Source organism: Crinia signifera, chromosome 9 (assembly GCF_055691185.1).
Source record: "Crinia signifera chromosome 9, ASM5569118v1, whole genome shotgun sequence".
Lineage (NCBI taxonomy): Eukaryota > Metazoa > Chordata > Amphibia > Anura > Myobatrachidae > Crinia > Crinia signifera.
This window is the reverse complement of record NC_139225.1, coordinates 142,247,703-142,274,088: the sequence shown is the minus strand read 5'-3', so window position 1 is coordinate 142,274,088 and position 26,386 is coordinate 142,247,703. Positions and strand designations below refer to the sequence as shown.

General features: G+C 46.1%; 1 protein-coding gene across 1 annotated transcript in view; it reads left to right on the top strand.

Moving 5' to 3' along the window:
* The first annotated feature begins 2,750 nt into the window (after positions 1–2,750).
* DDR1 (discoidin domain receptor tyrosine kinase 1) overlaps positions 2,751–26,386 on the top strand; it is a 64,425-nt gene continuing 40,789 nt past the window's right edge. The window contains exon 1 of the mRNA XM_083160016.1: positions 2,751–3,365. Within this exon, the coding sequence (XP_083016142.1) occupies positions 3,319–3,365 (47 nt within the window). The 5' untranslated portion in view covers positions 2,751–3,318. The remainder of the gene's footprint in view (positions 3,366–26,386) is intronic.

The following is a 26,386-nucleotide window of genomic DNA, read 5'->3' as shown; positions in this document are numbered from 1 at the left end:
TTGTGCTTGTAGTTAAATGTAGCAAGGGAAGATTTCATTTTGCACCTTAGCAAACTGTGGGGCAGATGTATTAAGCCTGGTGAAGTGATACAGTAGAAGGTGATAAAGCACCAGCCCATCAGCTCCTTACTGCATACTACCCTCCCACAATAGCCGTGAGGGTCCCAAAAATGTGCTCCCCCTTTTGCCCCCCCCCGGAAGGGTGGACAAGCCTCCCGCACCCCCTCCCTCTGCCGGTCAAATACCAGCATTCGCAGCTCCTTTAGGGAGGGGGCGGCCAAAATGAGGCAAATCACAGCATTAACCAGAATGGGGCGGGGCTTAATAACAGCAAGACCCGCCCCCAAAGAAGCTGTATCTCCGGGAGACGAGATAATTAAGGTAGGCAAGTACGTTTTTTTTAAGTATGCCTTACTGTCAAGTTACAGGCGGGATTTATTTAAAAATGACAGTTAGGAGCTGAATGGTTGGTGCTTTATCACCTTCCACTTTATCAGGCTTAATACATCTGCCCCGTGTTGTGATTGGGGGAATGGGGTCACACTGTCCAGGTTGATTTCCTCTATAAAAGACCCAGATACCCCGTTCTCGCTGCCGCAAAAACCCGGGTATTTTCCAGGGCAAGCGGAAAATTCCCGTGTCGCGTCTCTGTGTGCAAGGGTCTTTGTGAAATTCCTGGGTGTTATGCCCCAGAAATTACATACAGGTTTTTTGCAGGGTTTTTCCTGGGTAATACACGGGTGTACGGCAGTGTGAACAGCACAGACCCGTGTTTTTCACACATAATGCCAAATACAAGCTCATTGGGGGATGTAATCATATGGTATGTGACAGCCAGCCAATAAAAGCTGTTTTTTAAACAGCCAATCACAGCAATTTGTACAAATTTCCCAACACGCAATCAAAGCTGCAATTACATTCCACACACTTGTTGGAAGGCAGACCATGGAAAGCAGTGTGAAAGGGGCAGACACTGGAAATTCCTGGGTATGAGGTGCAGTATGAAGGGGGTCTGTTGAGCTGAGAAGCTCTGTGCCCCGCCAAAAATCCGGCAAGAAAAACCCGGGATTTTGCAGGGGCGGCAATGAGAACGCAGCATTAGGCAGAGTTTTATCAAGCATTCTAAAAAAAGACAAGTAGAGCAGGTGTCCATAGCAACCAATCAAATCTCAGTTGTCATTTATACATTTGGTCTATAAAGTAATAGCTATTATCTGATTGGCTGCTATGGGAAACGCCCTCACTTGTCCTATTTATAAGTTTTGATTATACTCGACCATAGCGATAGGCTAAAGCGGTTCTAACGTCACCGTATTACGTGACACAGGTTCCCGGGAGCAGCCTGACTGCAGTGTGTAGTCGGTCGTCACCCAGCAGCCATGAGAAAATGAAAGAGTCACGTAGCCAATAGGAACCGAGCTACTGTTCCCCACCTAGTGTGAAATTCCTGTCGCCCAGCTCGGGGCCTTGGCCAGTCTGAGGGGTGTGAGGTTTCACCGCTCAGTCGGGGTCCAGGTATGATGGAATACAGAAACAAATTGCAAACGGATACTTCCCCATTAATCCCCCCTGTGCCAGTCTCCTCCAGTGAGAGCGTCTGCTCCAGAAATACGTTCATATACTAATTATAAAATATGGCTGGCGGCCTGCCCAATGTGTGACGTGACCAGGGATATCGGCCCGTTCTTCTGGGGTTTCTTGTGTGAGAGCAGTGATTGGCAGCTTGATAAACTGCGGGGGCTGCTTTATCTCTCTCCTGCTTAGTACATAGGGCGGGAAGTGCTAAGCATCGCTTCCGTGATGTGGTACGAACCCATTACCGCATCTATGCAAATCGCATATGTACTAACATACTGTATGCAATTAGTAACGCACAGGACATCTGCTCAGAGGGCACCCAGGAGTCCTTCTGCTCAGAGGTAGGGATGGCCATCGATGGTTGCCATAGATGGCAATAGTGCAACTGGCCATCGATAGTGGTAAACTATGCAATGGATGACCATCAATATTTTTACCTATCGATGGTCATCCATTGTGTTTGACTGATTGGCCTGTGGGCCCAATCAAAACATGGGGGTGGGGCTTCATGGGGGTCAGGGGAGGAGCTATGCTTAGTGTCCCGACACTTTAAAGAATCAAAAGGAAAGCAAAACATCGGTTTTGCTGTGCCATCGATGGGGCGAAACCATCTGGGTCTCCCCCATCGATGGCAAAAGTATTCAACATCGGCCATAAACCATCAATGATTTGAAATCATAGATGGTCAATGGCCATCTCTACTCAGAGGGTTGTGACGACCTAGAGGGGTTCAAAGTCAAATGTGTAAAAAAGCCCATTTGCTTCCTAACTGTCATTTTTCAAACAAACTGTAACATGACAGTTATTATGCCCCATACACACGTTTCGACTGGCAAGACTGTATATTACAATATAGTCCAAATTGAAGGCGTTTTGCTTGCCGTTCGATTTGATCCCGATGGAATCGGGATCGAATCACAAGCAAAATTGCAGCAATGTAAACACCCTCTTAGGAGCTGATTATACCCCAGCATCTGGGACAGACCAAGCTACCCATCTTTTGATGTCTGTCTTCCGATGTCGATGTGTTTCTGCCTGGGGTGGCTGCCTGTGTCACCATATCACAGGGAGCCTGTGACAGTGTGAGTTATAGCAGCAGGTGGCTAGAAGGAGGAGGAGGGGGGAGCAGAGACACAGAGACTGAGGAGGGGGCTGAATACATTTGGGAAGTGGGAGAGCAAGGAGAGGCCTGATAGGAAAGACTCAGGGAAACAGCAGCGAGTGGAGACTATAGAGGGGAGCTGGGGTTGTTTTGGGGGCTGCAGGGTAGGTAACAGGCTGTGGACTGCAAACCTTTTTAGGGTTCCAGGAGTTACAAGTACTTTTGTTCGCAACAAAGAAGCTGACAGAGGATCTTTGGCCATGACTGGATGATAAAAGTGACAAAAGTTACCAACAAAAGCAAAAGAAGAAAGTCTGGGGGACTTATAAGACATATAAGGGCCCCATACATTGTGGGGTGTCAGGACTAGTAACATGAGAGAGGGGGGGCGGAGAGGAGAGAAATCATAGTCTAGGAATAATTGGGAATTCTGAGGGTGAGTAATGCATGAATCCCCAATCTATCACTTACTTCCATGTGGGAGCAGCTGATTCAGGAACGCTATAGGATTACCACATACAGTGAGTGTTCCTACCATCTACCTCAGAGACAGCTCTACCACGCTCCCGGCTGCTCCACATACAGCAGCCTCAGGGAAGAGCCCAGCACTCCATAGGAACACGATTCCCGGACACTTCATGTGTGGTGGCTGGGAGAACACTGGGAAAATAAGTCAGCGTTGTCTGTAAGTACGTTTACTCCCTCGCCATGTCCTGGCTGGCATTCCTGTCATTTATGTATTTCAGATCTATTTAGTAGGTATAGCAACTATGTGTTTCTCTTTACTTTTATCCTGATGTTATATATCAGTTATAGGCGGTGTGCAATGCATGTTAGTGCCAGTTAGGCACTCTCCTCTGCACTTCTGTAAGGTAAATACATTGTACCAGGGTCATACTAAGGCTTGTGAGTCATTTGGGCCATAAACCTACGGCCTGATTCCTTTTCAGCCAATCAAATTCCCTGATTGGCGATCCGGTCAGGAATCGGGATAAAACAGCATGTTAATAATCCCCGGCTCACCGATCCTGATCAATGTTTGTTGGAATCAGCCAATTAGATCTCCAACATGTTGGGTTTTCACCGCTCAACCGAGAAGCACCCCGATATCAGTCTGATGTATGGGCCCCTTAAGTTGTGTCCCATCCACTAACAGTATCCGGATGTCTAGGCCGACAAGTTTGACACCATGGAAAGGCTGGTGCGTCAACGGTTGATGCATAAAAAGGATGACATTCGTTTTTTTGGATTTTTATTTATTTTTTAGAACTTTTTCATACTTTACCCAAAGCTTGGCGAGTGAGGCGAGCACTAAATTGCGGTTTGTGTAATAAGATTCACAAATTGACATCCATACCCCATACCTGGGGATCCGACAGGGCATTTGTAGGTGCATGGTGGTGGTGGTGGTGGTGGTGGTGGTGGGGGGGGGGGGGGCAGTTGCAGCATGGCCTTTGTTAACGAGTCCTCCCTCGTCAGACTCAGAACTTACAGGGTGAGGGAGGAGTCTGTTAATGATGCGCGGGAGCGCACATCCGTAACGCTATTCAGTGTACACACAAGGCCATGCCTAGCCAACCTGTGGCTCTTCAGCTGTTGTGAAACTACAAGTCCCATCATGCATTTGCAACAGTTTTGCTCTTGGAGAATGCTAAAACTGTGGCAATGCATGCTGGGATGTGTAGTTTCGCAACAGCTGGAGGGCCACAGGTGATATAGTAAGATATCAGTCAGAAGGGCCCTTCTGGGCAATATCTTTTACTATTGCACCTAGTGTGTGTGGGGCTTAAAAGAACATGAAAAATTTATGTTGAAATTTGCTTGTGTCAACTTTTTGTCTATTTTGACCCTTTGCCTCTCAACCTTAAGGACCCCTTACACTTGTGAGATTTTGTCAGATTTGGGCCAATTCAGATGGATTGGGCCAATTTATCTGACAAAATCTGATGTGTAGGACCCAATGCACAATCCCGTGCGCATTGGGTCTAACCAAGAGATTGATCCTCCTGCACATAGGATCAATCTCAAGTCAATCAGGTCCAACTTATTGGACAACAAGTTGGACAAGTGTAAGGGGGCCTTTATAATTATTATTAACAGTTATTTATATATGGAGCACGCAAATTATGCAGCACTGAAATAGAAATAGAACTCCCATCTTAGTAAATTTCCACCAATATGTTTTTGGGTAATGGGAATAAACTAGACTCCCAATCGGAAACCAACACAAACATGTGGGAGAACATAAAATTCTGCAAAGTTAGGACACTGACTGGTTGGAACTTAACAAATGACTGTGAGGCATCCAGTTTACCCTAATCAAGGGGCCATGAGAGCAGGTGCCATCAACAGTCACAAATATATAAGCAGAAGCTTTGGGGCCTTATTAGAACAGAAGAAAACTTTTTCAGGTAAAGGGGGTTATTCTAATTTAATCGGTCCCTCGCACGTTCACATGGGGGAACGATTTTTAGAGCATGCGTAATGCACATGTGCAGATGCTTGGTGTGAGCAGGCACGGCAAATTGCATGTTCGCCGTTCCGCTCGCACCTAGCAGTGCAGGCGGGGGGGCATAGACCATGGGAACGCGTTTCATGTGCGTTCCTATGAAAATACTGGACATTCCCATGTATATGGCCCGGCGGCACCGGTGCGGGGGCGGGCAGCTGATGTCAGCGGATGTCAGGTGCCCACCCGCTTTCCGCACAGGGCGTTTGCAGATCTGAGACACTACAGAGGTGTCTCAGATCTACGAGCGCTGGAGAAATCATTCGATGGTCGCGGGTGCGAGGGTGGGGAGGGCAGCAGTGTGGGCGGTGGGTGGCTTCAAAATTTGCAGCCTTGCAGGTGAACCAGAAAAGTCCAAAGTTCAGATCATGGTGTAGGATTTCCTTCCTATGCACAGCACACTTCCTGGTATTAGCTATGTGGAAGGATACCTCTGGTCTCTCAGACAGAAAATTGCTGATAACAGAGAACAATTGCATAAATAAATACACAGCAAATGTAAGAATGCCAAAAATGTCATGTTGTTTCAGGCTATGTAAACATGTAGGTGCTGCATATATGTGAATAATTCCCAGCTTTTGAAGCTAAACAGATCTGGGTTATTAGGTTTTGTTGTTCTTTATTAACCCTTGAGAGATGTAGAAAATATCTGCTAAAGATCCCGGCGTCGCTCACATTTGTTATATAAATTCAAATAAAAAAATGTTGTGTCATCAAATATATTTCCGATATTTTTCCGGGCGGTGGGGAGGTCTGCGCATGCGCGGTTAGCGCTGACCCCCCAGCCGACCCCGCTGACCGCACTGCCCCAGCTGCAGTGCGATCAGAAGCCCATAGGCTACACTGGGTTATCGCCATCTCAGAATGGCGATAGCCCAGGGACGCGAAGCCGGGCTGCCCGATGTCGATACATCAGGCAGCTTCATATCCCCCATAGAAACCTATGGGGGAGGGGGTCGGATACAGGAGGGATCGCAGCAGGGATCGGAGATTCCTGCCGCAGTCCCCCTTTGGTACATTAGGGTGATACTTAATATTTGCGGCTAACCGGGATTTAACCGCTTATATTGTTTGATAAATGCGGCCCTAAGTCATTCGTTCCTGATGGATAGGTTGGATTCATGCCATACATTGGTTCTCCAAAATGGCTGCTTACTGTGTATGTAGGCCATGTGTACACAGATAGTATATCGGAACTGATGCCTTTACAAGTGACTTAGACATCTGCGAGAGACTCTGGGGTCACAAAGCAGGTTAAAAGAGTGCAGAGGTGAGCCAGTGGAGAAGTTGCCCATAGCAACCAATCAGCTGTTATATGTGATTTTATAGAAGTCACTTGATAATCGTTACCTCAAAGCTGATTGGATGCCATGGGCAACTTCACCACTTGTTCCACTGTTTTCATTGATTCATGAATAGACCTCTATTTTCAATGTCTTTGCCTATTATTGCATTATTATATTATTGAGTTACGCCTCAGAAGTTTGTCACCAAAAAAGGACGTAGCTGCATCAATTAGGTTTAGGCAGCGGGGTGAGGTGGATAGGGTTAAACACTAGTGGGGAGGGTTAAGCTCAGGCTGCTGTAAGAGAAGGTTAGGGTCAGAGGGGGTAAGTATACTTACCTGAATCCTGTCGGGATTCCCTCCTCCGTGTACACTTACCTGAACCCTGTCGGGAATCCCTTCTCCGAGTACACTTACCTGAACCCTATCTGGATTCCCTCCTCCGTGTATACTTACCTGAACCCTATCTGGATTCCCTCCTCCGTGTACACTTACCTGAACCCTGTCAGGATTCCCTCCTCTGTGTATACTTTCCTGAACCCTGTCAGGTTTCCCTCCTCTGTGTATACTTACCTGAACCCTATCGGGAATCCCTCCACCGTGTACACTTACCTGAACCCTATCTGGAATCCCTCCTCCGTGTATGCTTACCTGAACCCTATCGGGATTCTCTCCTCTGTGTATACTTACCTGAACCCTATCAGGAATCCCTCCTCTATGTATACTTACCTGAACCCTGTTGGGATTCCCTCCGTGTATATTTATCTGAACCCTATCGGGAATCCCTCCTCCGTGTACACTTACCTGAACTCTATCGGGATTCCCTCCTTCGTGTATACTCACCTGAACCCTATCGGGAATTCCTCCTCCGTGTTTACTTACCCGAACCCTGTCAGGATTCCCTCCTCCGTGATGTCAGCATCAGTATTTTGTCTGCCGCTCAACCGTATGTATCCCATAATGTCAGCTACCATCCTTTGGGCTTGCCAGACCTGTCCTATGGAATGGTTACATAGCTACTACCATAACTAGCCCTAACCAACAGCTAATTAGGGTAACATAGCAGTATAATAACTACATGTGTACAGAGAGGAGAATGCTATAACCTGTTAGCTCTGGAACAAGAAGACATGCTTATACACTGTATGAAATGATTTAGAATTGTTTTGTAGTGGTGTTCCGTTGTTTTTATTCAGATGCATATACTTTATTCAGCAAAGGACTTCAACTGTGACGGCTTACCGTCATGGTCCCAGAACACGGAGCGATGTCTTTGACTTTTTCTCCTTCAAATTCCGCCCGCGCGGTGGTATTCCATCTCGTGCCTTGTTCAATTAGATTAAGCTCTGCTATTGTGAGGCTCATTGCCCTATAGAGTAATGAAATCAGTCTTCAGACTCAGGTCCAGGAAAGCGTCTTTCCCTATGACAAGGTCTTAGGGACACGAAAGCTGGTCGTACACAAGTAACATTCTAATCGGAAAGTCGGAATCAGTTCCACCATGTAGAAAATAGGTTTTGAAAGATATGAATGTTTGAAGATCACTTACATGCGCACTTATGTCTTCGGTTATATTTACTTTACACACACACCAATGGCCAGTATGGCGTATCGAAGTGCTGGGACCGAAGAGGCAACACCGCACCATCATCACAACCACTGTTCACTGCATCAGCCATTTGAGTGAGGGCTATTCAAAATGGCCGTTGCCTCTCCATGGGCGGGATGTATTAATATACATCGCCGCCCCTCGCCTGCCAGCCGCCGCGATGCTACCGCATATGTACTAACATATGCGGCTAGCATCGGGTTGCGGTGATGGAGACCCCCGCGATACCTGCAATGTGGTGTGCGGAGGTCTCCGTCACATCCCGGCGGCTGTCAGTGTCCCCCTGCGTCTCCTCCTCCCCCCTGCAGCCGGATGTCCTCCCGGCTGTGACACCTGCTGGGAGAGGAGGAGATCGATGGGGGGGAGAGGGGGGTCGCGCGGACAGCGGATGGCGGGCGGCGATAGAAGCCCATAGGCTTCTATAGGGTATCGCCACCCAGAGGGTCGCGATATCCTGCCAGGCGGAGACGGGGCGGACGGTTAATGGTACATAGGAAAATGCCGTAAAACCCCCGTTTTACCGCATTTTCCCTTTAGTACATCCCGCCCCATGCGAGGGGACACAATACACTTATACAGTGAAAAAACATGAAACACTGCTGTCGACCTTTTCATGCCTTGACCATGTTCATGTCGACCATTTGCTTGTGTTGACCTTCAGTCAATGTCAACCATTTGTAGGTGTCAACCTATTCACCATCGACCATTAGTGGTCGACCTAGTGATTGTTGACCTAGACATAACATTTATACCAGAACAAGCTGGCCATTGCATATCCTTGTAAGTGGTCCTCCCCCTAAATGGCGGTGGCACGTCTCCGTTTTTACAAACGGAGGCCGTGTGATGCCGGACAGTGTGATGACGGCCTGCTCCCATTGTCACGGAACCCATCTGCACATGGCACAAAGTACGATTCATCGGTACCTAGCAGCAGGGGGCGCAGATCCGTCAGGATCTGGGCGATGGCCATTGAGTACATGTGACGTCATGGGAATGTTAGTGCTCCAGCGCTGGCCAAGACAGTAGCCAGAGAATTCTGCGAGGAGGCACCAGCTCAGCAGCAGAGGGACACTGCCAACTACATGATCCCGATAGGAAGCTTTACAATATAAAGGTTTCCATTGATATACGCGATTTCCTCATATCCATGGTCCTCAAATCGGAAATGTGTACAGATTAAGCATAAAATGAGTTAAAACAGGTGCATTGAACAAGCTCATAGTGTAAGAATGAAAACCTCCTGGTAGAAGGAAGTAACAGCTGGTAGGAAGCCTACAACATAACATGTGCCGCCAACTCGGAGGATGATGATCTGATGCTGCATCTACTTATATGTTGCGGTAAATCATTGGGTAACTCTATACAAGCAGAGGAATCGGAACTTGGTTCCGTTCTTTATAACTATGACAAATTCTATAATATTCTGTGCCATTGCTTTCTTGTGTAGTATATAACCAACTAGAAAGTGTTTCGTTGTATAAACAGAACAAGGGGTTAATGTATCAGCATTTCACGGCCAATTTACCCCTCGGTTCTGCTTCCTACGCTTTTATACAACTCCCCAATGTCTTTAGGATTTGTTTTACCAGATGGATTTAAAGTCCTGTTTGATTGGACGGTGTGCGGCTGTAGCTTGCAGTTATTTTAGAAGGAATAATTCGGCGTATCCACCACCAAAGCAGACCGACATTTGCAGAATACTTCCCGCAACAATCCTGATTCTCGACCAGTGGCTCCCAACCATGGTCCTCAAGGCACACTAACAGTCCAGGTTTCAAGGATAACCTGGTTTTGGCCAGGATAAATCTGCGACGAGTGGGTCTGAAACCCTGTTTCTGCATTTTTACGGATACATTCGCATAGATTTATAGGCTCCTTGGTGATCTTTATCCTTGATGGGGATTCTTTATGTGCTCTACATTTGATGCTTTACATAGTTGTTTTATAGCTGCGCACAAATATTATATTGAGTATTTTGCTCGAGCCATATTTCAGCACAGTTTAAAATTTAAATAGGGGAGAAACACCAACTACCAGTGAGTCAGTTTGGAATGGCAGTTGGTGGCAGTTGGTATTTCCCCACTATTTCAATTTTCAACTGTGCTGCAGCCCCCACTCTGGAGTTGCCACTGGTCCTGTCCATTTTCAAACGCAAGTAGGGATGCACTAACAGGAAAAGGAGGTATACGCTAAAGCCTACTAGGTTCTCACCATTCCTTGTGTGTGTTTACACAGTAGGACTCTTACTGGAACTTCCTGTCTGTGCATTCACAGGACTTCCACATCTAGTAACTGAGACTTACAATGGACGTGCTTCCATGGCTACTTCCTTATTTACTCAGCTGGAAATCAGAATATGGCATACATCTATACATCCATGTGTCTGTCTGTGTCTATCTATCTATCTAGCAATCGCTCTGGTCACGCCCCCAAACAAGTAACCACTCGTGTGGCTCCGCTCATGTGGCTCCGCCCCTCCCAGAGGCCCCACCCCTCCTGAGCTGGCTGCCATCTCCCAGATAGGGCAGCCAGACAGTAGGTAAGTATGCCTTAGCCTTAGAAGATTTGCAGGGGCATAGATGTGTCACAATGGTACATTCTTGCAATATATTTAGATACCACACTGTGAATTTCGGTGAATTTATTACATTGCATCCTCATCTGTAATAAATATGCCCCTGTGATAAATATTGCCCCTCTTGGGAGGATTGGGGATATTAAACATTTGTAAAAATCCCGATCCGGCAGGAATAGCGGAATCAGGATTTTTAACATGCCTAATATCCCTGATCCCCCTATAAATCACCGATCATGCTGATCGGAACATCCATTCAGCGGAGCTACACCACAAGTGTATGAGCCAATTTAGGGAGGTGGGTGGAGGTGGGGTTGTGCGCTCTGTATACAGAACTCCTCCTCTCTCCGCAGTGCAGACGTAAGTCAACTTGGGCACGGGTCTCCCATACCCTGCAACATGGCCCATTCCATTAGGTAGAAAATGCTCTGTTCCTGGACTTCCCTGAAAGTGGCAGTTACAGAGGTTGGACTCCAGTACAGTCCAAAATTCAAAGAGGGTTGGTCTGGTCACATCAACTGCCAGTGAGTCCAGGACAGTGATGTTTGGGGTGGCAGTAGGTGTGGCTCCCCTTTTTGAATATTGGACTGTGCTGCAGGCTCACACCTGCAACTGCCACTGGTAAGGAAATCCAGAAACAGAGCATTTTGTACCTAATAGAATGGGCCATGTTGGAGGGTATGGTCTCCCTGACCGTGGAATCCGCACCAAGTGCCCAGTGATTTCTGATCTACTCATGCTCAAATCCCCCTGAGCAGACTCAGGAGAAGAGAGTATGCTAAAAGTGTGCAGGCCGCCCTGGACCCCCGGAGGCCCGTGTGCCCGCACATGCTGCGCCCATTATAAATATGCCAGTGATAGATATGCCACTGGATACGCCATAGGCTTACCAGCTTATGATACACACACACGTACATTTACAATCATATATACAGGTCTTAAAGTGCATACCCTCCAACATGACCCATTCCATTAGGTACAAAAAGCTCTGTTCCTGGACTTCCTTTCCAGTGGCAGTTGCACAGGTGGGGCTGCAGCACAGTCCAATATTCAAAAAGGTGAGCCACACCTACTGCCACCCCAAACATCACTGTCCTGGACTCACTGGCAGTTGATGTGACCCCCTCTTTGAATTTTGGACTGTGCTGGAGTCCAACCTCTGTAACTACCACTGGCAGGGAAGTCCAGGAACAGAGCATTTTGTACTTAATGGAATTGGTCATGTTGGAGGGTATGAAAGTGGTCATGCAGAGATGGGGGAACTATTTTCTCTATGCCACCTAATTACCTCCCGTCCTCTCCCCCCATTAGGCAGAGACAGGGGCAGTGGTAGGGTTTTTGGTATCCCCCTGCAAACTGGAATGCTTTTTTGTGAGAATTACTGTGCAATGCCAATGTGGAGGTTATAATGTTCCACCTCACCATTAGAGGTGGTGGAACTCAGTTTCACCCATTCCCCCTCACTTTAACCCCTGCATACATACATATGTGACACTGTCCATGTAGTATCCATGTCCTCATAGATACCATAGCGACATTTTTAGTAGGTAGATTCAGACCATAGATATTGGCTAAAAGATATATTATGGTAGACTGAGATAAGCCATTGTGCAATAGTTTAGTAGTCGCACGCTGTGGCATGCTGCATGTGTAGGCCTCAGGAGCGAGGTCAGTTTCCATGGAAACCGCAGTGCCTGAGCGAGAGGTGTGCATGTGTGGTGTAATGGGGGTGGGAGGTGATAGCAAGGAAGTGAGAAAGCAGTGAGACAGGGAGTGATGTGGCGTCTGGGGTGGTGATGGGTGGATTAAGGGGAGGTGAGGAATATTACTATATTGCACTGGTAATCTACTTTGTAAGACTCTACGGACCTCTTGTGGTGCTTTAAATAATAATAATTAAGATACAGAACATAATAAATAATAATGTATATATGTTCCTCCTGTATATAAGTAAATCCAGATTTGACACCATTATTGGTCACTTTTGTCCCTTAATGGACCTTACTTCAGGCTCTATCTAGAAATTAGTTATTTTTCCAGTCTTTTCATTCTCTTCTCTCCCCGACCGCTGCCCCAAATCTTGTCATTTGCTCTTTCCACCCCTCACCCCACCCCGCTTCCCCTTTTGAATTTGTGGCTGCATCTCTTTTCCCTTTCAATGTCTCTCTGTGTCTCACAATCCCTCCATTGTTGTTGGGGCCTTTTCCTTTATTCCAGGCAGCTGTCCCTCCATCACGCCCCTGACACACCGAGCAGCTGATGCTCGCCCTCCCCCTAAGTCGCCCACACATCAACCCCCAACATGCATGGGCATCTGCTGCTGCAGTGCTAACATTCTACCGCAGGTACCGGACACGGGAAACCACCCTGACAGTGACCCTTATGTCTGAGTCACGTTAGTGTGCCACGTTTTCCAGATTGTAGCATAGGTGTGTACACAGGTGTATTGTTATTCTCTGAGTAGGGCACCAGGATCCACACGGCACTTGGAATTCTGTGACAAGATCTGGAAAACACGGACTGCTGGGGTGGGGGAGAATATCCTAATGGCCTGCTATAGATCTGCAGCTGCAGGACAAATGCAGGGGTTAAAAATAGCCTTGTTCCATGTACATTGTGTTAAGGCGAGTAACTTCACTGTAAGAAATCATTGTTTAGGAAAATCTGCAGATCCCCAGTAATCTAGGACACACAATAGTGTCCCTGCTTTCCAGGATCCGGGTGACTCACACACAATGGGCCTTATTCTGGTTCACTCTTTCTGACAAAATCCTTCTTAGATGGACAAAACCATGTGCACTGCAGGTGGGGCAGATGTTACTTGTGAAGTGAGAATTAGATTTGGGTGGGGTTTTACTTCAAAGTGAGATCTATATTGCAGTGTAAAAATAAAGCAGCCAGTATTTACCCTGCACAGAAACAAAATAACTCACCAAATCTAATTCTCTCTGCACATTTTACATCTGCCCCACCTGCAGTGCACATTGTTTTGTCCATCTAAGAAGGATTTTGTCAGAAAGAGTGAACTAGAATAAGGCCCAATGTCTGTTTGACATTGACAAAACGTTGACAGCCATTTGTTCATTATTGACTGTAAGTCGACACATTAAATAGTTGACATGACATTTTTTTTGCCCATTTTTTGGGGGGGGCGGGGACACACACACACACACACACACACACACACACACGACTTTTTCATGTTTTACTGAATAGGAATGGTGAGTTGTGCCACAAAGGAGGGTAACAGGGCAAAGCACCTGGCTTGAATCATTGGGAGCCAAGTGAGGGTATGCCCTACACTTAATGGGGGGTCCACATGTTCAGGTGTCAACACTGACACAATAAAACATGAAAACTCATGTGGAACTTTTCATATGTCGTCCATTTTATCGTGTTGACATTTTTATTATGTCGAACTATACTGTTGAACCTTTTGTCAATGTCGCCCTGTTGGTTGTCTAACTAGACATTGTCTGTGAGCTATACCACGCCCCCTCCCCTCCAGCCAATCGCATTGTCAGAACAGGCCATAATGTGATTGTTATGGCTGCCCCTTTACCACAAACCTCGTCACCGTAACAGGCTACCTGGGAAGGACCTGTTGTCCCAAAAAGGGTATATCAATAATAATAATTTTATTTATCCAATCGGACTCAAGGCACTTAACAGATAGAATGAATGTAATACAGTACAGGAACAATGACGTACAGAAAAGCTTTTCATAATTTATTCTTAAAGGAATTATGGAAATGCGTGGGTAAACAGAAAAGTCTTGAAACATTCCTTAACACTGCAATATGCTACGACGGGGAACAATATAATTGTCACCAACGACAATTGCACCCCTAAACTTTCAGATGTCTGCAATTAATGTATGCTAGTACGTGACAATTGGTGTTTTGCTATATACATTCTGGATTTGTAGGTATTGTATGTGGAATTTAGTTCTGTACAAGTGTGTTACAAGTGATGTGAAGGGATGGCTGTGCACAAAGACGTGATTACTGTAAGTTCATGATTAATGGCTGGGGCTGCCTCACAGCTGCTGGGACTCTCATGTTTTAAAGATGCAATTGAAATCAAGATTTAGGGGTCTATTTTACTGCTGTCAGGACTGCCGACAGCAGCAGCGGCTTTGAAAAGCTGCCAGCTTAGTAATTATACTCCTTATTCTTTTACAGCGTAGTGGTTACTGGAGAGCAGCATTTTGTGTCCTGGCGTTAGTGATCATGCTGAAATAAAATGGTCCGTTTCATATGTGCCTTAGTGCAAACACATAGAGACGCGCGGTTCCGCTCCAGCCCCCCGCCACAAATCTCACAAACAGCTGGGAGCCAAAGATCTTGTTTCATTTATTCCAGGAGTGATTGCACCACCCAGGAATTTCTGTCATGTGTACACACGTGTGTGTGTGAGAGACGTACCCTGCGCCTGTGTATAATACCTTGCACATGTATGTTATACAATGCGCTTGTGTGCACAGCGTCAACACAAGTGCATGCATGGTATGTGGCTTTTGTGTGCAATGCCGGGCTTTACTGCGTGACAGAGAAGGGGGTAATCACCGGTCTCTGCAATGAGCAATAATCCGGGGGTTCGGTCGGACGAAGCGATAATTATGTCAGAGGCTTATGAGGATGTAATGCGCCATAAAAGGGTTAATAGTGTATATGAATTTTCCTCATGTGTTGTATATCCTATATAAAAAAAGGCTATGGGGGCTATCCTATTATGACAGCGAGTAATCACTGAACCTGTGTGTTTTTGCAGCAAAACTGGTCTTGTATGAGGTGATCCAATCGGACAGCCAGATAAAAAAAAATCGGTGAAACATCGGGAAAAATTAGCTGATGTTTTATTTGGGGTAATTGTATACCCCCTCACCTGTATGTGGAGAATTGAAGTGTTTTGTGCTCCCGCAGCCACTAGGTAGCGCCCAACGGAGCAATTGCTCCACTCAGCTGTCCACATCCACCGGAGCTGGATTACTGTTGTGTCTTTTTGACATGCTGGGAACTAGTCCTAAATAATGAAAGCCTAAAGCTCCGTACACACTGCACCACTTTTAGCTCAAACCCACTCAGTTTACTCGTCTGACTTTCAGCTCGAAAGCCGCCCAGTGTGTACGTGGGAAGTGATGAGAGTTGAGAGCTCATGTGTGCCTCCATCATCGCTGGCCCGACCGCTCATCTGATTATTATTATTATTTATTACCCGTTATTTATATAGCGCACACATAATCCGCAGCGCTTTACAGAGAATAGTTGAACATTCACATCAGTCTCTGCCCCAGTGGAGCTTACAATCTATATTCCCTACCACATGTACACTGTGGGAGGAAACCGGAGTATCTAGAGGGAACCCACGCACGATGGGGAGAATATACAAACATGGTGGGAATGGAACCCATGACCTCAGTGCTGTGAGGTAGTAATGCTAACCATTACACCATTCATGCTGCCTTAAACTAGTTAAAATCCTGTCAAAATGACGACTTCTGCAACAAACTTTCACTTTGAGCTGTGACCGTTTTTACTTCCACTTTGAGCTGTGACAGTTTATAGCCCGCTGACTCTCACCCCACTCCCAGACCCTATCTACTCCTACCTCCAATCTCTGTCTTCACAGCTTCCTCAATACCTCAGCCTTCTCAATATCCAGCAAGTTTGAAACATAGCAGTGTCCCTGCAAAAATAGCTTTCACTTTCTGTTATGACATCTTTACAAATTACTCCTTTGTGTGCTAAAACATAAAGCAGTACTAATTTGGTCTGTCGAGTGGCTTCTAGTGTTCACTGGCAGTACTTCATCTCATAGAGGTGAGTTGTAGTTAGAGATAGATAAACTGTGGCCCTCCAGCTGTTGCAAAACTACACATCCCAGCATGCCTTGCCTTAGTTTTAGCATTCCCTAATAGCAAAACTGTGGCAAGGCATGATGGGACGTGTAGTTTCATAACAGCTGGAGGGCCATAGTTTGGACATGTCTGTATTATGTAGAGGAAGAGTTAAAGACCAAACAGCAAAATCACAGTTTTTTCCCCCCGAAAAACTTATCGCTACAAGTGGCCTGGCGGGCAGTGAGCTTTGTTTATAATCCATAATTTTTAATGAAATTTAACATGTATGTGTACCAATAAATGTAATTTTCTTTTCCAAAATCCTCATTGGTTATAGCGCTACCTTTTTCTTTGTTTTTCCTCTGTTTATTTTGGGACCCACTCAGTCCCATTGGTAGCTGCTTTACAGAACACCCCTTGTCAGCGCCCATATAGCTACACAGTAGCTTCTGTTTTTCTAGCAAAATCACAGGTGTCTGTCTCCGGCATGGGTGGGGTTAAACAGAGAAAGTTGCTTGGTAGGAAAGTAATAAAAACCAGCCCCAGGCCTTTTATCTGTTATACTGACAGCACCTGAGTTGTGTTTCACAGCCTGTACGTACTGCGTGTCTAATATTCCTCATCACTGTGTACTCCCAGCGCCCCCTCCCCTCCACCCTGCTCCCACTTTCATCTGGCTCTCCCCTCCTCATTCTCTGCTTTTCACTGTAGTCTGAGATATTTCTCAAAACACCAACACATTTTATCTGCCCAGCGGGCAGAAGCCGGGACGGCTCAGTGTAACACAGGCAAACAATGGGGGCATTTACCGCGTGCAGGATGGCTGCTCTGCGGTGCAAAGGTAGATTTGTAATTACACCTTCATTTGTGCTAGTGTGCAACATGCATACTGTAGATGTACGGCTTGGGGGTGTTAGCCTGATACTGAGGCACATAATTCAGGCTTGGGTCATAGGGACGACAAGAGGAATGTCGACATGCATTGTTGACATGCATCAATGTCGACACACCAGAAAGTCAACAGGGGGTTAGGTGGACAGGGTCATTAGATAGACACATGAATTAGGTCGACGTGGACTAGGTAGACATGGGGATTTTCACTTTTTTAATCCTGAATGTCGACACAGTCGACATGGACCCTAAAAAATCGCACCTCTGCGCTCGCCATGCTGTCACAGCTGGCTCATTTTTAAAAACCCGGAGTGGACATACGCACCCTTCCATTTCTCTGGGTGATTCTGAATCAGACTTGCTGTCCTTTGTTAGAGAAGGACTTAAGAATATGCAGAGTGCCGTGGCCGCTGCTGCGGGCACTGGGAGGGATCCAATTGCATCCCTCTCCGGGGAAAATGCAAAAAGTAGCTCATAGGCTTCTACCTAAAGATGGCATTACCCACCAGGTCCAAGATCCCGCAAGTATCACAGGCCCTGGTGACTTGTATACGCAACTTATCCTGAGGTAGTACTTCATAGCATTAAGGGTTAACCGGGCAGTGTCTGTGGATATGCACACGCGTGATCAGTCGAGACTTTTTGAATGATTTGCCATCTTGGCAATAAAAGGGCTTTCCCTATGAGAAATATTCCCCTGAGTTCCATTGGTTGTTCATTTGTAACCTATAGGAAACATCCATATTCTGATACACACTGGGCAATGGCGCGTTCCAATGGTGGATAAGCTGGGGGAGCGCATGGTGGTTCCACGTGCATAACGGTATAGGGACAAAATAGAAGGGGTGCAGTCGATTATTTTTTGTCTTTTCTGTGCGAATAAAACATTTAAATGATAGGGATAGACCTGGAGTTCCCTAAGGCGCCTAGAGAATTATGCTGTTTTATCTTATATCTATTACTTAACACAGGGGTTCCCAATCTTTTTCAAATCACGGCACCCTAGAGTATCCACAGGTTATCCACGGCACCCCTAGGCCCAATAAAATAAATATAAAATTAAGTAGATTGTGTTTAAATGTGCTTCTTAGGTTCAGTTATGTGGTAAAGGGCACACATTTTATGATTGGCAGCCACCAGCACTGATTTTGTCCATAAACAATTGACCATAAATAAATTGAGTTGATCCTGGTCCACCAACCCGTGGCACCCCTGCAAGTGTCCCGAGGCACCCCAGGGAGCCACGGCACACAGTTTGGGAACCACTGACTTAACACTTAAGCCTAGAAATAACTCACACTGACACCTTAACTAATAAATAAGACACGGACACCAACTGCGTAAGTTTAAAGGTCATCTAGGATATTTATTTAAAGATGGTATGACCCTAATTGTTTAGGGATGGCAAGAAGAAGCGCTTGAGACCAGCACCCTCAAAACGCGGATGCCCCTCATGGCGGCGACCAGGTCGCCCCACTCGCTGGCATCACTCAAATAACTTGTGCGTACAGCCCGCTCCGCAGCGGCATGCCACGCCCCTCCTAGGGCCAGACGCGGGCACTTCCAGGAAGTGTCCAGCGCCCCACCGCGTTGAGTCGGGACTCGCCTACCTTCTTGGCAGAGGGGCGGGCCATACCCTACGGAGACCACCTGACACCACACTTGAGTGCTGGTCGAGAGCGCTCAACCGCCGATTGTAAATCAAACTAAATCCAAATTTGGTGAAGGCTCAAAAAGCCCATGTAGCACTTTAAAAGGGGAGGGAGGGTGGGAATCCAGACTCAAAGAGGAAGTCCTTCCTGCCTGTTTGCCTATAAGTACCCCTCTCTAAGCTGACGCCCCCCAGCTACCCTATAGGGCAGATCTACCTGCCACTCCTTATTTGCCTCCGGCCTTATCTTGACATTCACAACTTTATTTAACTACTGCAAATTCACAGGCTCTTAATTACACTCGAGCCTATGCAGCCCTCGTTACATCTTGTGTGCTGAAGCAATACCACCACTGTGTGACCATGCCGTCTGTCTGACCTCAAGGTCAGGTCTATTTTCAAGGTTGTACTTTCTGCTTGTACTGCCAGAGCCAGTACTACCATCAGGCAGCTGCCTAGGGGCTCCGTAATCTGGGGGGCACCCCTGAGTCTATCACTAAATGAATGATGATCTTTGTTGAGCATAATGCATATGGCAGGTGTTAAATGTCTAAGACACCACCTCCACACGTTCACCTGAGGTCCTGGAAAGTTGGTGTGTGGGTGGTGGTAGGAGCAGTAGTTTAGCCGAGGGTGCCAAAAAAATGTTATACCCATCCTGTTTACAGTATATTCTAATACTGGAAGCCTTTATACATCTCTGGTCTTGAATATTCAGTGTGCATCCTCGTGTCACATGTTCCCTACGTCTCCGGCTCTGGGAACACAGTGGGCCTGAGTCAGCGGTCTCACAGATACAGAACTTCCACGGATGTTCGCATGGAACTTTCCTAGTGCAAGAAGTGACCGGAATGGCGACTGAGAATTAGGCCCAATGTGCTCAACTTCCAGAAGCCTCTAGGCCAGACATATACAAACTATGGCCCTCTAGCTATTGTGAAACTACACATCCCAGCATGCCTTGCCATAGTTTGAGCACTCCCTAATAGCAAATCTGTGGCAAAGCATGATGGGACTTGTAGTTTCACAACAACTGGAGGGCCGTAGTTTGGACATGGCTGTATCTAGGCCTTATGTATTTATCTCTGGTTCCGATATACCATATGTCAGAATCTCTATGCATTTGGTTCTGGACATTAAAGATAATGTAGAGCCAGGAGCTAGACTGTGGGTGTGGGTCATTAGGTTAACAGTGTCTAATGTGGGTACACACCAGGACGACCATCGTGAGCGGATCATCAGTTTTTCTTCCGACCCGCTCACGATGACGCGGGGGTCACGACCCGCTCACGATGTGCACCGTGAGCGGGTCCGATCCCATGGCGACCCGCACCCGAGAGTATGGTCATTCTTCAGATCCTACCTGCAGCAGGTAGGATCTGAAGAATGACCGGCCGACCCGCGGGACTGCGCATCGGATCGGTATCGGTCCACACCAGGACAGAAAAGGGCCTAATCACCACACAATCTACATCCAATCGGTCAGAATTGGATCTAGATTGATGGGATCTGACCCTTGTCGTCCTGGTGTGTACCCAGCATAAGTCGACAGTGAAAAGTTCGACCACTCAAAAGGTCAACACAAGCAAAAGTTGATATGAAAAATGTCGACATGAGGTCCATGTCGACATATGTTGGCATGGACACCGGATAAGTATACCGTATCCGGTTTGCTGCGCTCGCCATGTTTCGGGCACTGTGCCTTGTTGCGCTTGGCACACTATTATGTTCTTCCTCTATGCCCACTTGGATAGTAAAGTTGGGGTTTTAAAAAAATCATGAAAAACGAATGTCGACCCTTTTCCTGTCAACCTTTTTGATTGTGTCCCCTTTAGTCCATGTTGACCTAATGCATGTCAACCTTAGCCATAGATGTATGAAGCAGTGATAAGGGAGGTGAAGTGGCCCATGACAACCAATCAGCTGCTCTGTATAATTGTATAGTATGCAAATTATAGATGTTACTTCAGTGCTGATTGGTTGCCAAGGGCAACTTCTCCACTGGCTCACTTCTCCTCCCTTATCACTGCCAGTTTGTACATCTGCCCATTTGTGCCTTATAAACAATGCAGGGAACGGACGGGTGCCGGAAGGAGTCCGACAGTCGGGATCCCGACAGGCATTTACCCGACGTCGGGATCCCGACTGTCAAAACACGACTACCGGGTTCCCGACGGCCGTCGGCTATTTTCCCTCGTGGGGGTCCACGACCCCATAGAGGGAGAATAGAATAGGTGGCTTGTGTAGCGAGCCACTGTGCCCGCAGCGAGCCCGCAAGGGCTTAGTTGCGCTCACCATGCTGTCTGGGTCTGGCCAGTCGGGATCCCGACATCGGGCTAATGACTGTCGGGATCCTGACTGTCGGACCCCTGTACCACACCCGGAACGGACACTGATAATAATCCCTTTGGAATGTACTCTATACATCTCTGATTTCTTTTTATCCCTGCAAGTATATAACAGTGACATAACCGGGTAAGGTGCAATCGGGGACATATGTAGACTCTTCAGGGAGTCAGGGAGATTGCTGGTATTTCAGGGAGTCTCCCCGACACTCAGGGAAGTATGATTATCCTGGCATTCATATCTCATTCTGGATACACAACATATATTGGCTGCAGGTTTGGCCGTAATTTACCTCTGATTGTGAAGCTTGCCAGGAGTGAGCTGCATTTCAGAGCTATATATCTGTAAGTGGGATCCAGATGATAGTGTACAATAGGTCAACAATAGGTCGGCACCAAAATGTCGACATTCATTTGATCAACATTGACAGAAGGTTCAAATGCACTAGGTCGAAATTGACAAAATGTGAACTTGGTCGAAACGGTCCAAAAGGTTTCGACCTAAGGTCGAAACAAAAGGTTGACATGAAAAAGTCGACATGGTCTTTGGTGGAAATTTACTAAGATTGGAGTTTTATTCAGATGAGATGTTGCTATGGACAACAAGTCAGATACTATCTATTATCTTCTTGAATGTGCTACGTAAATAAAGAAGTAGATTCTTATTCGTTGCCCATAGCAACATCCCATGTGAAATAGATCTCCCATCTTAGTAAATTTCCCTCTATATCTTTCACTTGGTCTCTGATTGGGAACGGTTACAGTGTGCCAAGCTCAGTGGTAGTGGTGCAAAACCTGATTAAGTCTGTGTGAATGTGATATGCAAATGAGCTAGGAGGTATGATGCCTGCCGCCACCCCCTTACTTTACATGCTGTGTAAAAAAAAAAAAACAGAAAAACTATTTTAAATGCCAGCTTGGATTTTTTTTTCTTTGTGGGGTGTTGTCATATTGTAGATATACAGATGTACTACATATAAATATATTTAATAGTACCTACTACACAATTACACTTTAAATCTGGGTTGCCTACCCTCCCGGAATTTCCGGGAGTCTCCCGAAAATCGGATCCCCCTCCTGGCCCCCCGGAAGGGTGGGCAACCCTCCTGGATTCAGGGGGGACCCCCGCTGTCCCCCGGATCGCGGCATTAAAATGCCGCAATCCTCAGGTCTCAGAGGAGGGGGCGGAGCTAAAATGCCACAATTGCGTCATTTTAGCCCCGCCCCCTCCACGGAGATCCCTGAATTCGCTGGTTTAACAGCATGGGAGCGGGGCTTAGTGATGTCACGCTTAAGCCCCGCCCCCTGAGTGGCTACTGAAACTCTCCTCTCCGGGCTTCTCCCGGAGAGGAGAATAAGAAGGTCGGCAACCCTGCTTTAAATGCAGATAGTCTATGTTGGCTTTGAGTTTTCCAAATTCATTTCAAACTTTAAAATGACTTTTATACAGGGCTATTTTTCAGCAGGCTCCAGCAGGAACTGAGGCCCTTATTCTAGTTCACTCTTTCTGAGAAAATATTTCTTAGATGGACAAAACCATGTGCACTGTAGGTGAGGCAGGTGTTACTTGTGCAGAGATAATTAGATTTGGGTGGGGTTTTACACCTGCCTCACCTGCAGTGCACATGGTTTTGTCCATCTAAGAAATATTTTCTCAGAAAAAGTGAACTAGAATAAGGGCCTCAGTTCCTGCTGGAGCATGCAGAAAAATAGCCCTGCTTGTATATCTATATCTTCTGTTCATTTCAAGTAGATCGTGGGGGAACGAGGACAATAATGTGTAGGAGGAGGGGACCTAGATCTGACTCTGCAGGTTTCACTGTATGACGAAGAGCCGCAGAGTGAGAAGCCTTCTGGGCATACTGTGTCATGTACGGAGGTGGACCATAGGGTCAGCAGTAATTAGATTGACAGTGTCTAGATTGGACCCAATAGATCACCATGCGCAAAGTTGATGGCAAAAAGGTCAACAGAAATGGTCCACACGTGAAAATGTCGACATGAGTTTTTCCTAATTTGTGGGTTTTCATTTTACATGTTTATTTTTTTCATAATTAGGATGAATCTGTTTTTTTAGTTCTTGCACTAATCTTACTTTTTGTAGCTCCCTACTGGTAGAACAAGGAGGGAGCGGGTCATGGAGACTCGTTTCGCTCCATCACAGTACGCCTTGTGCTGTAACATGTCACAAACTTCAACAGCACGCAGTGATAGGCTGGGCTAAAATGGGGTGTGGTATGGGGGTCCCACAGTTTGTATTCTGATGTTCATTGGACCAATGTTGGAATCCCGACTGTCGGTTCTCCGGCAGTGGGTCTAGCTCAAAGAAGCCCCTTGCAGGCTGTGCTTGCCACAGGTTCTATTCACTAGCTTGGAGCAAATAACCCCTAGCAATGAGCATGTAACCCCTAGACAGGAGCAAATAACCCCTAGCAATGAGCATGCAACTCCTGGCAATGAGCATGTAACCCCTGGCAATGAGCATGTTACCCCTAATAATAAGCAAGAAACACCTGGCAGTGAACATGTAACCCCTAGCAATAAGCATGCAACTCCTGGCAATGAGCATGTAACCCCTAGCAAGGATCATATAACCCCTAACAATGAGAATGCACCCCCTAACAATAAGCAAGAAACACCTTGCAATGAGCATGTAACCCCTGGCAATGAGCATGTAACCCCTAGCTAGGAGCAAATAACCCCTAGCAAGGAGCAAATAACCCCTAACAATGAGCATGCAACTCCTGGCAATGAGCATGTAACCCCTATAATCCCTAGCAATGAGCATGTAACCCCTGGCAATGAGCATGTAACCCCTGGCAATGAGCATGTAACCCCTGGCAATAATCAAGAAACACCTGGCAGTGAGCATGTAACCCCTAGCAAGGAGCATGCTACCCCTGACAATAAGCAAGAAACACCTGGTACGCATGAAGGCCCTAGCAATGAGCATGAAAACCCTGGCAATGCGCATGTAGGTAAAATAATTATTAATGCATCAGGAATGTTTTTTGCAGGGTGACACCACCAAAGATAAAAGTGGCGAGGACAATGTTTTTTTTACATTGGTTGCCATGGACAGGGCCGGTGCAAGGCTATTCCGCACCCTACTACACAAAATTTTCAAGTGGACATCTTATAGCGCTCTAAACACACAAATTACACAAAATATACACAGTACTTCCCTTTTTGAAACTTCTAGGGCAATTGGATGGAACAGATGATCCTTGTGATCAATTTTTCATTGTTGATTGGTCATGAAAAAACAATGGAAACAGAAGGATCATATAATTAATGAACTGTCCATACAATCAATGGGTAGATACACCCGTGTGGATTTTCATAGGATTCTGTGCAGCTGTTATTCCGCCACCAATAAATGGGATGTATAGATGAGCGTACCAAACAACTCACATCAGAGATGTGGTGGTTAAACACATAAAGGTATCTTTTATATGCGTACCCCAACTCACAATAAGTGGATGTAGTATTCACACATAAAGGTATCTTTAGACTGTAGCAGGTAAACCGATATAGCCACCAAGTGCGTACCCCAACTCACTGAATGAGAGGCTGTCACGTTCACATCAAGGTATCTTTGGGACCACTCAGTAGATCAAAAAAACTTTTAATGTCTTCCACATCCAGAAGTACATAACATGTAAAATGAATAAAATAGGGTAATCACTGTGACTGCCAGTAAGGAAAAAACAATGGCGAAGTATGGAATTCTACAACCTGGGGGATTTTCCGGATAGTCCACCAGGTAGAAGCTTCAACCAAGGTCCCAAACTGGATAGCAGCAGTCCAACAGCAAGGCCCCTTCCTCTGGTCACACAACGCGTTTCGATCCACTCTGGGATCTTTTTCAAGTGTACAGAGGCATGGCTTACATGGGGTTTATATACCCATGAGACAGGAAGTGAACAGGACTTCCTGTTCCTGTGTCCAGTACAATTAATTGTATTATACATAATTATGCATAGGCATAAAGTATACAATAAATGGCGCCTTAGCGCTTAACAAATAAACCCATTCCTGTTTAAAAATATTGGCAATTAATGCAGATGAGGTTTAAAACTTAAAATAGCGCTGAACACGTAACCGGAAGTGAAGTGCGTTCCATCGCACTCACTTCCGCGTGTCAAACCAGCCTATGCAGGAGGGCAATTGGCGCCTCATTACTAAGCATAGCGGCGCTTCAGGGAGGAGGAAAGCGGGACGCTGTGCGTACCACAGCTCCCGCTTCCGCGTGTCAAACAGTAGGGGCGTGTATTAATGACGCGCTCTCCTTCTGACACCCTCTGTAGGTGACGCGGTGCTGTGCGTTCCACAGCTACTTCCGCGTACCAAGCATTCAAGTAGGAAGTGTGATCTTTCAGGAACCTGATTGTTGATGAAAGACGCTGGTTATCATAGCGCTAGATAATATAAAGTGCAAGGTGCTTGTGTAGGCGTATAAAACGCAATAATATAGGGTCAGGATTGGGTTTATATGGCACATAGTAAAAAACAATAAATACAATACATATATGATTAAAATATAATAATAACACAACGATTCATTTTGATTAGCAGCAAGGAGAATTATTACAGTAAAATATACAGATACAATACAATATATACATAAAATGACAGAATTGATGATGTAATTCATATTTCCCAGTAATTCCATAGAGTGCACTAAAGGAGAAGGAGAGAAAAGACAAACAGTGCCTCAGAATATACATATGATAACACATATCATAGGAACCATTTTAATTCAAAGTCACTATTGTGGCCACCTGGTGACAAAGTTTTGAATTTAAAAATGTATTCCATTTCTGCTTTGGCTAATTTGCTTGCCACATCCTTATCTCTAAGGTCTGTGGAGACGGTCTTTAAACAAAAAAAACCAGAGATATGTGCAGAAGAACAATTATGTACTGCCTTGAAGTGTGCGGATAATGCATGCACCTCAACTCCTTTTTTTATATTCCGCAAATGTTCAGCAACACGC